This window comes from Juglans regia, chromosome 2 (genome assembly GCF_001411555.2).
Source record: "Juglans regia cultivar Chandler chromosome 2, Walnut 2.0, whole genome shotgun sequence".
NCBI classification, from domain to species: domain Eukaryota; kingdom Viridiplantae; phylum Streptophyta; class Magnoliopsida; order Fagales; family Juglandaceae; genus Juglans; species Juglans regia.
This window is the reverse complement of record NC_049902.1, coordinates 9,743,664-9,754,965: the sequence shown is the minus strand read 5'-3', so window position 1 is coordinate 9,754,965 and position 11,302 is coordinate 9,743,664. Positions and strand designations below refer to the sequence as shown.

General features: G+C 38.9%; 1 protein-coding gene across 1 annotated transcript; it reads left to right on the top strand.

Annotated features, from left to right (window-relative positions):
* Window positions 1-367: 367 nt before the first annotated feature.
* LOC108998973 (inosine-5'-monophosphate dehydrogenase 2-like) lies at window positions 368-9,398 on the top strand. Its single transcript, XM_018975746.2, has 4 exons — window positions 368-1,425; window positions 2,390-2,569; window positions 7,787-8,044; window positions 8,866-9,398. The coding sequence occupies exons 1-4, from the start codon at window positions 436-438 to the stop codon at window positions 8,935-8,937; spliced, it is 1,500 nt and encodes a 499-aa protein (XP_018831291.2). The 5' UTR covers window positions 368-435; the 3' UTR covers window positions 8,938-9,398.
* Window positions 9,399-11,302: the final 1,904 nt, after the last annotated feature.

The following is an 11,302-nucleotide window of genomic DNA, read 5'->3' as shown; positions in this document are numbered from 1 at the left end:
AAAAATTAAAAAAAAAATTTATCTAAAAACACGCCCAACAATCACTACTGCACAACACCTTAACAGCACCCATAATAAATATATCACTTGTGAGATCACGTTAGTAATATAAAGACTCAAAATGTGAATACTATACTTATTTTATCGTATATGACAGACTTTAACAATAATAATGTATTTAATATATAATAATATAAATAATTAGATTTGTAAATAAAATTTTTGGGAAATAGCTTGCTCTAAACTTGTAATTATTCTCAATTTATCGTCTCTTCCAATATAACACGACGTCGTTTATACACCATCTTACAGTGGACCGCTCAACACCGAATAACAAGTATCTGGACTTTTCCTTCCCTCCAAATTTGATTACCAAACAAACAGGCAACAACGAAAGCCCAAAACCCTAAACGCTATCGCCATCACGACGCAGCAATGGAGGAAGACGGCTTCGCGGCTACGAAACTCTTCAACCAGGGCTACTCCTACACCTATGACGACGTCATATTCCTCCCTCACTACATCGACTTCGCCACCGATGATGTCTCCCTCGCCACGCGCCTCACGCGCCGGCTCCCGCTCCTGTCTCCCGTCGTTTCCTCACCCATGGACACCGTGACCGAGGCTGGAATGGCAGCTGCCATGGCCTCCCTGGGTGGCCTCGGCATCATCCACTCCAACCTCCCCCCTCAGGTCCAGGCGTCCATGGTCAGGTCCGTCAAGTCCCGACGCGTCCCCCTCCTCTCTAGCCCGACATTCAAATCCTCCGAACACCGCATCGACTCTCTCGACGACTTCGACTCCAGTCCCTACGTCCTCGTCACCCAGTCCGGCTCTCCCTCCTCTAAACTCATCGGTTACGTGTCGAGATCCGAATGGTTGCAGCTCGACGGCGATAAGAAAGATGCCCGAATCGACACCTACATGACCAGTTCTAACGAACTGGTGGTGCCGTGGAATTATAGTCTGGCACAGATGGATAATTACTTCAAGGAAAAGAAAGATATGGATCTTGCGGCGTTGGTCAAGGAGGAGGAGGTGGTGGATTTGGTGACGAGGGAGGACGTGGATAGATTGAAGGAGTATCCTAGGTTAGGGGTGGGGACGGTGGGGCCTGACGGGGGGTGGAGAGTGGGGGCGGCAATGGGGACAAGGTTGGAGGACAAGGAGAGGCTGGAGCTTTTGGTCAAGGCCGGCGTGGATGTGGTGGTGTTGGACAGTTCTCAAGGGAACTCAATTTATCAGATTGAGATGATCAAGTACGTGAAGGGGATGTATAAGGAGCTGGATGTGGTGGGTGGGAATGTGGTGACAGCGGCGCAGGCCGAGAATTTGATTCGTGCTGGGGTGGACGGATTGAGGGTTGGCATGGGTTCCGGGTCAATTTGTACCACGCAGGAGGTTTGCGCAGTTGGGCGAGGGCAGGTATTGCATTTTTTTATTCTAATTGTTCTTTGTTGGATTGTAATTCTTGTTTTAACTGGTGGGTTATTTAGATTCTGCGTATGATTGTGTATGTAGGGAGATGGTCGAGTATGCCTTGTGAAATGGTTATGTTATGAGCTCTATTTGCCAGAGTTCCAATATGATTGATTACGCTTTGTATTAGATCGAGCCTCGAGTTTTTGTTTTAACGTCTTATGATATTTCTTTGACTGAGAAACCTGCTTGGATTACATGCACTGATGAAACATTATTCTTGTTGAGAGCTTGAAGATGAAAGTGACCATTTGAAATTCAGAGCATTACATTCCATAATTTTCATTCTTTGTCAATAAATCTTTGCATATGAAAATTGATCATTGACTAGTTTAAATTCTCTTCAGTAAGGCCCTCTGATTACTTGTTTGGAAGTGCGTTAACAGCAAACAGACAGAATATGTTATGTTTGTTTTAACAGGGACACTGAATGGCGGCAATGCCTGAAAGACAATCCTTTACCAGAATAACCTGCAGAATGTCCGGTAATGCATAAGTGGGTGTCCATATGCATAGTTGTTGGATTGCTTCCAAACCTTTTCTTTGTGCATTGAGCTATACAAAGTTTCCACGGCAGCAACAACATGGCTTTGCTAGTAGTCATATGCTTAGTAAAGAAGTCACTTGTTAACTGCCTCTCCTTTTTGTGGTAGCGTTCTCTGTTTCTCTAATAGGTCATCTAATCTGTCATAAAAAATATTGGAATAACAAATGTTTGGTTTCCTTCTGGTATTAACAGACGTTCATTCGAGTAAACTGGGCAAGTTAACTGTAGTGGATGGTGTCAATATTTAACACTAGTCAATACAATTGGGAAAGAAAAAACATAGGAGAAGGTTGAAAACATAGCTTGGTACTTCCTCCATCTTTCACTCAATAACTTTTGTTTTCTTGTCTTCCTACTTTTCAGGCCACTGCTGTTTACAAGGTTGCTTCTATAGCTTCACAACACGGTGTGCCCATCATTGCTGATGGTGGCATTTCATTTTCTGGACACATTGTCAAGGCTTTGGTCTTAGGGGCATCTACTGTAATGATGGGAGGCTTCTTAGCTGGAAGCACTGAGGCTCCAGGAGCTTATGAGTATCAGGTGTGGTGTTGCTATGTTATGTTTTTAATATATTGCTAACTTATAAAAAAATGTTTTTAATATCGTGCTGAAGTAGATGATAGTGCTCGTGCCAAGAAATGAACTTGTTTTTTTTTCAATTGTTAGTTTTTTTGTAAGTACAAATTTTCAATTTTTAGTAAGGGTTCAACTCTTTTTTTCTTCTTTTTTTTTTTTTCCTTTTTTTATCTTATAATTTCCTGAAAATTTTGTATCACTGGGTTTATTTGGACATTATTGCAAGTGATTGTTTGTGCCTTATAAAGTACGTAATTAGTGTTACAGAAGCATGCATTTTCTGTTTAAATCGTATCATGTTAATAACAAAAGGGCAATGTACACTTTTAGTCAACCTTTCCACTCTGTTCTATTGCATTTTATTTCATTGGTTGCAACAATGTTTCTCTTTTATTTAATTGTTGCTTCATTTTCATTTTTCCAACCAAACTCAAGCCAATAGATTTTTTTTAAGTAAAGGTACCACATTTTATTGAAAGTGCTTGGGGTGCAGCCCACGTACACTGGGGTTGTACAAAGGGAACACCTATTTTAAAGAAGGGTTGGGCAGCATGATCTAGTAAAATCTACAAAAGATGCAAATGGGGGTGGGTACTGTTGTGTATCACAGTCCATTCATACAAAGATTTAAAGCATGATTCATTCTCTCACAATCTTCGAAGTTATGGGCATTACGGTCCTTCCAAATCCTCCACATTAGGCAGAAAGTTGTCATCCTCGCAATTCCTTTACCCATGTTGTAATGTCCCAAGGGAGAGCTGAGCCACATCTAGGCCCATGTCAATAGTATATTTGAAGTTCCTTTAAATCATTATTAAGAGCTAGAGCTTCTATCTCCCAAGCAATGTGGGACCCTATTCACCACTTATGCTCACTCAATATGGGGAATCACAATAGCCCCCCTTAAATTCCTAACATCCTTGTTGGGCCATTCTATCATTGGTAGCATGGCTCAAGTCCCACACTTTTCGTTGGGATAGGATCCAATACCATTTGTAATGCCCCAAGGGAATCCCAAGTCACATCTAGGCCCCTACTCCAAAAGGACTAGTCCATGGTACAATTAGAGTCCCTTGAAATCATTCTAAAGGAGCATGAATTTCTCCCTCCCAAACAATGTGGGATCTCATTCACCACCTATACTTATTGAATATAGGATATCACACATGTTTTCACCCAACGAACTTCCCAAGCCACCATTAACTCCACTTGATCACCCATTCTATCCCAAGAAGTTGGAAGATCGCTATCGATAAGGCTTGAACCATTTCACAATGAAGCAACAAGTGGTTGTTAGTTTCCTTGCACATGTACATACACACCGCTCCACCACTATTATGTGCCTCTTCCTCAAATTATCCATTGTTGATATTTTTCCTGGGGCTGTAGTTCATACAAAGGACACCACTCTTGATGGAGTCTTGTTCTGCCATATACTTCTCCAAGGAAAAAAAACACGATCGCAGCATATGAAACACGATAAAATGCTATGACCTCAACTGTCTTGTTCTAGAATGGAATCACCTCATTTTGTCATCAAGGTTTCCCCTCCTCATTCTTGGTGAACACAGAAGGTTGAGTAGAAGTGACCCAGTCCACTTCTCAATCTGGATGGGATTCATGACGTGACTATTGCAGGTATACCAGCCGCCCGTTCTAGAAATTCCATGTCCCAATTTTCTGGCATTGCTAGTAGAGTGGCTTGAGCTAGGAAAGGATGGAGACTGTTTAGCTACAATATTCCCAACGGCGATTTGCATGCATGCAAGGCGGCACACCAATGCACTTTGGGACTTGTGCTTGACTTTTGGAGCCTTTTTCTTTGCTCCATTTGTTGATTTTCTCAATTTTATGCTTAAGTGATAATGGAAAAGGCACCACATGAATCTACTTGTGCACCCGTAACCCCCACGTTTACCATCATCAAGAGCTCTACAATTGCCAACAGAACATTCATCTCCTTGAAGCTTCCTTCGCTGTCACATCCCCCCTTTCAGCTTCTTACTACACAGATGAGTGACATTGAACAGGGCTTTCTCATGATCATACGAACCTACCACCTACCTCTCTCTTTACTGAGCAAGACACCACCCAAATCTGTAGATTCCTCTTGATTTGTAAATGAAAGGACCCTCCCGCTGGGATTTAGGTCCTACTAATGGACACCATGTCACATGTCATGTCAACTAAGGGCTTGTTTGGAAGATGGAATGGTTTCATCTCATCCCATCCCATTGCATCTCATCTCATCTCCATCCCATTTCCTTCCCAAACATCATTCAAACACAAACACCATTCAATTTCAAATTTTCAACTTTTTCATCTAATCATTACAACTTTCTTAAACTTCAAAACAAAACAAAAAAAACAATTCAACATTTTCAAATCCCAAAACAAAAATAATATTAAAAAATTATATTCTAACAATATTTTAACTTTATAATATTTTTATTCAATTTTTTCTCTCTCATTTCCCAAAATCCCATAAAACATCATAACTCGAAATATTTTTACTACTATTCACAAACCGTTTCACTACTATTCATAGATTTCTCATCTCATCCCATTTCATTCCCCAAGCACCCCCTAAATATTATATCCCTTACTACATTTTCTTCCCATGACCATTTGGACCAAACGAAGGACAATTATTTATTCATAGGAGGAAAAACTGCAAAAAAATAAAAATACCACAATCCTAGGCACTTGCATTGTCACTTCCCAAATGAAATTTCGGACCTCAATCTATACCAAAGATGTAGCAAACTGCTAAGAAAGTAACAGCCCCACCCACCCATATGCATCTTCAAAAACACCCTCCTATTGACTCAAGTCATTCTATCTGTTCTCTCATTGATGATAACCTCAGCTCTCTTTGATCAAACATCAAGAAATTTTCTCTCTCAAAACTTATTATTTCTTAATTACCATTATTTTGGACCAAAGCAAGAGGTATGATCCAACCATATCTGCATCTCACCGCCCAAATGCCTAAAACATTTCAATCTCCTCTGCTACATGGGATTCAGGTTTTAGGTATACTGGTGTGATTGCCTAAATTTTGTAGCGTCACCATAGCTATATTGAGTCAAGCTTGTTGGAGAATTGTAGATGTTGTAAAAATCTATAGGACTAGTTGGATATGAATGTGGATGAGGATTCTATCAAGATTAGCTTGGAAGGAGGGGCGTGTTAGTACTTGGTTTCAGATGGGCTGGAGGAGAAGATAAAGGAAGAGAGGACAAAAGCTTTTTTTTTTTAATATAAAAAAACATATTCAATTAAAAACAAAAAAGTAAATTTAAGAATTTTTAGTGGACATGTCATGCAATCTGATTGCCATCTCGGCAACCTAGTACACCTCGCTGACTTTGATAGCTTGGATTTGAACTCAAGGATGAAATTGAAATTTCGGTAAACATGCTCTTTCTTCTTTTTGTTAGTTGGGTGTCTTCTTTTGTGTATTTCCTATGTTACATGGGTTGCATGAATTATTAAAAAAAATGGATACTGTAGGGCAGCACCTTTTTTAATTACTCGGAATCTCACGAAGGCAGAAACCTTGGGGCCCACCCCTGGGGAGTATACCCCAGATACACAACCCCATCCACCAAAGCCATGTATATTGTAATCTAGGGGAACTCCTAGTGCGGAATTGAACTCAGGATGCCTGAGTCTATAGCTCATACAATTTTGATAAATATAGTAGAGCAGCGCTGCTGCAACTTGAATAATAAAGGACCGCATATAAATGTTGACATAAGTTGGAGCATCAAAAGTGTACTTAAACCTAATAGGAATGAAATCATTTTTTCTATGCTCTAAGAAAATTTGAGCTTTAGATGGAAAATTGATCTTCTAGTGAATCATCCCTTTACATTTACAATTATATTACTAAAGGAAAGTGAGCCGTTTAAGAGGTTAAATTTAAGTGAGAGAAATCACTCAATGAGTGGCAAAGAATCTTTCCTTGAAGATATGTGCCTTGGAATTTCAAGACCTATGCATTTTTTTCATAGCTAGATAATCTTGTGATCGTTGGACTTCGACTGTCTTTTTTTATTACATAATATTATGTTAAAGAGCTCTAAAATGGGCATGACCCTAGTACACATGAAGTATGCACAAGTAAAAAATATGAACTTTCCTGCTGTGGGCTACTATTGTAACAGCAGACTGCTATTCTTTGTGTTTTTGAGTGTGCTTTTCTGAAGTTGCCAGTCTTGGAAGTATGCTGAAGTTTGAATGGATCCATAAGGGATAAATGTGGCTCTATTCATGAATACCATGTAATCAATATGATTTTTTGTAAGTAATTGATGTAATCAATATGAAATTGTAATTTTAAGTTATTGTATGACTGAGAGGTCAATTTACCTTTAGGCTCATGTGCTATGAAAATAGGTGATCTGGAACTCAAGGGACTATGATAGTGGATTTGTATTCCATGCCTATAATGGATCTGTCCCTGTCATATATGTCAGTGCTATTTGATGGATTCAGCTAAAATCATTCTTATTTATTTGGAAATGATGTATATTGTGTGACCAAAAGTTGTTGTGGGAACATGTCCTCTCCATTCAAATCCGTGCCATTTAGTAAAATCCATGGAGATGCTTTGGTCATATGTTTCCAAAAGGATTAGGTTGACAAGTAAAATGATCAAAACACTCTGTTTTGCAATAAATGGCTCCTCTCCATTAAACCTTGTCTCAGTTGTTGAGTCTAGAGAAAACAAACAGATATTGCATGAAAAATTATATTTGCAAGGCAGTATGGAGGAACACCCTCCACATTGTTGATATGGCAAGATTTTATTTGCTAGAGAATAAATGTTAAACTTCTGTTGCAAATTAAAACATGTCATATGAGGTGTGGAGGATGTCTTCCACATTGGCTTCCAAGCAGAAAAACTCTTATTGCATTCTCAAATATCTGAACAATATGCATGCTTTGATACACATGAAGTATGAAATGTACTGATTTTTTGCGTTTTGTTAAGGTTTTCCACTAGTGACCTGCTGTTCCCAATTCCTTGATCTTTAAGCATACGACTTTTTATTATCTTGTGAAAAACTTTTCCTTCTGTCTTTTCTGTGTCTTTTTGAGTGCACACATGTATGGCCCTTTGCTTAAGCCAATATTTTCAGTAATATAAATACTTAGTTTTGCTAATACTAGAATGGTTGCCGGATCAAAAAATATCGAGGTATGGGCTCCTTAGAAGCTATGACCAAAGGGAGCGACGCAAGGTATCTGGGTGATACAGCTAAGCTGAAAATTGCTCAAGGGGTGGTTGGAGCAGTTGCAGATAAAGGCTCTGTTCTGAACTTTGTTCCTTACACATTGCAAGCAGTCAAGCAAGGGTTTCAAGATCTTGGTGCTTCCTCTCTTCAGTCTGCCCATGATCTCTTAAGAAGTGGTATATTAAGGGTAGAGGTATGTCTCACATTATTAATGATTTTCAAGATTACTTTGCAGACAAAACTTTTGAGTCTTGTTTTGTCCTTTCATTTATTTTCTTGTCTAAAAAACCTTTGGTAGCTTACTTCTTTACAAGAAAGGAGGAAAGGGAAAATAAAAGAATTTTCAGCAAGGGCCTGCCTTAGCCCATATGAAAGTGGTGAAGTTGGTCTGCTAGGTGCAGCAACTTGTTAGTTTACATTAGAAAAATTCTTATTATTAAAAAAAAACATCAGAAAAATTCTTTGGTAGCTACCCAGTGGCTCTATTTTTTTTTTTGCTAAATCCCAGTGGCTCCAATTGTTTCATCTACGTTACTTCTGTTTCAAAGTCTTAGGTGTATTCTGACAAATATATCCCCTTCTCATTATCTGTTTATCGAAGTGGAAACTTTGACCTGAAAGGAGGGGTTTGGCTGGTCTTTTATGCAGGCTACTGATTTTAGATTTAAAATGTGCAAATGTTGGATTTTAATAGGATCTGAACCCACTTTTCAGTGACAGTTAAGAGAAATTTTAATCACATTTTCAGTAATATTATTATCATTTTCCACCACCTCTGTTTAAGATGTTTGAAAATTTAGTAAGCATTTTGCTTTTTGTCCGAATTTATGAAAACTATCCCTTTCTTCATCCATTGATTCTGAGGATAAAGTGCTCTTCGAGTCGACTTTTCCTTGAACATTGGCTTGCTTGGCTATTCTGCAGGGATAATGACTTAAGAACCTCTGTGGTTAAGGCGACTTAAGAATGCATGATCGCATGGTCTGATGTTGGCTTTTCATGTGGTTTGTGCAGGTTCGCTCAGGAGCAGCACAAGTTGAAGGTGGCGTCCATGGCCTGGTTTCTTATGTAAAGAAATCATTTTGATATCAGTATTAATGCTGCTGTGGCTGCTTTTTGGCTGGAAATCATCTTCGTGGTTCATTCAGCAGGCTGGAATTGCTACTTCAGCACGAGCAACATTCAAATTAACGGGCTTATCTTTTAAGATCCAGCCTCCTGTTTATCTATTGGATGAAGTCGTTTACGTTTTACTCCTGGAAGCAGCTAAATACCTCATGAATCTCGGGTCTTTTTATTTTGCATGAGAGCATCCATCCAATTGAATATGCAGTCAAGTGGGAGAGGAAGATGTATGATCACTAGACTCTTTTATCATTCTTTTTTTTTCTTTTAATAATTATCTAGCAATGACTAATATTAAGGCTTCTTCATTATGTCATGAAATGATAATCTAGCTGATGATTTACCTAATCAGTGTGATATGAGCACGTTATATAAGTCTGGTGTTTAGAGGGTTTTAGAAAAGATTTACTTGATTTATGTAAGGCTATCCATCCGGATCCGGGTATCTGAGAATAACAGGATGCACATCCGGGAATATACCCCAAACCACTCTGTTCGTAAACTGCAAGCTTAAATTACAACAACCACTTTTTTGGTACGGTGCATGCCTAAATTACAACACTACTTTGGTAAGGAAAATGTTACTATGACTCTTAATTTATATCCATCATTATGTCTTTTGATGTAGCTGTCACGGGACTTGTTAAAAAAAATTTTAAAACATAAACATAAAAAGGTAGAAGGAATCTAGAATTATAATTTTTTTTTTTTTTTGGTATTTTCCGAAGCCATTTCATTTTAAATAGACATTCTTTTTAATTTTTTTAATAAGCATCTGATATAAATTAGGGGCATTAGCATTACCCCTTTGGTAATAGTGTAAACTGTAAAGCCCTCTCACTACAGTCCAAACTCATCTCTTGCGAAAGGCAGCATCGATTGTGGTTTCCTGTCTTACCACTCACATGCACGTAGCCGTAGGCTTTCATTTGAGTGTAGCCTCATTTCCTCAGTTCCTCTCTCTTGCCATATTTTCTCTCACTTTCTCGGTTCTGAAATTTTCCCAAGAAACAAGCAGCCATAACTGCTATACTTCTTTCATCTCTCAAAGGTGTGAAACTGCACTCCCAAGATCGAGAAGGACCACGTTAACATGGTGAGACTTTGCTAGAGTTCGGAGCTGAGAAGAAAAACGAAAACAAAAAAGAAAATGGTGGAAGAAGACAGGGGAATGCAAAACGATGGAGTCTAATTTTTTTTTTTTAAAATAAAAAGATGAGTGGTATTCGGGGTACTCGGTTTGGGTGTGTAGAACATTATTTTATCCACTCAAGTCACAATTCGGGCGTTTATCCGTTTGGATTCACCAAGGTAGCAGGGTTACAGACTAGACCAGCCAAAACTTCAGACCAGATCTAAGTCCTAGATTTATGTAATATGGGCGTGTTACACTGGTCTAAGGTTTAAGCAAATAATAGACATGTATTTGCTTGGTTTGGTGTCATATAAAAGAAGGGTACCAATGTGAAGTTGTTATCTTTGAACATGGAGACATTTACACAAATGAAGTACTATACTGTAACAAGCTGAGCTCCAGATCTAGGGTTTTTTGCTCAGTTTCTGTGTAGAAGATGAAAGTGTCGAAAGAGGGGTTGTGTTCTGGTTCAGTGTACTTGGAGGAGTTCACTTCAACTGAAGTCGCTGACTGATGGACCGGGCTGAGACGATGTTGGGTTCAACTGCTCTGCGAGTGGGCCTTCTTTTAATTAGCTGAACTTACTTATTTAAGTGCTAATGTGTGTGGGCCGGGAGTATGTTCATTGGGCTAGTTATGTTATCTCTTTTACATTTCAGTATGTTGTGGACTGGCTTCTGGCCTTCCTTTAGTTGTTTACGTTAGTTTTTGTTTCCATTAGAGATCTAACAACATATGCGCTAGACAGTGTCCTTTGATGAATTATTCTGAATGCCATAACAATTTTTTTGTTTTTTCTCTCTCCCTCTCTGTTTTTGTCTTCTTGGAGGAGCTCCCCTCGAAAAGAGCAACCCTAATTTCTTTTATAAGAATATCTTGTGTTACAATAGTGGCATCAAAGAGACACCAACTCATGTGTTGTCACTAAGTTTACTTATTACAAACCATGGCAAAAGGTACTAGGCTTACACAACTACAAGATGGGCTTACTACCTTAAAGAAAACCACTTGCTCACAATACAAAAGCCTAGAAATAGAAATGCTTGTCCTAAAAAGACAAACTAATGCACTAATCTAGCAACTGTCAGTGATAACATGAGAGTTACAAAGGAGAAATCAGAATCAAAGTCTTGGAGGGTCATCATCTGACGTCAATCCCACAGATGAAGAAAACATCTCGAGGCATGGTGG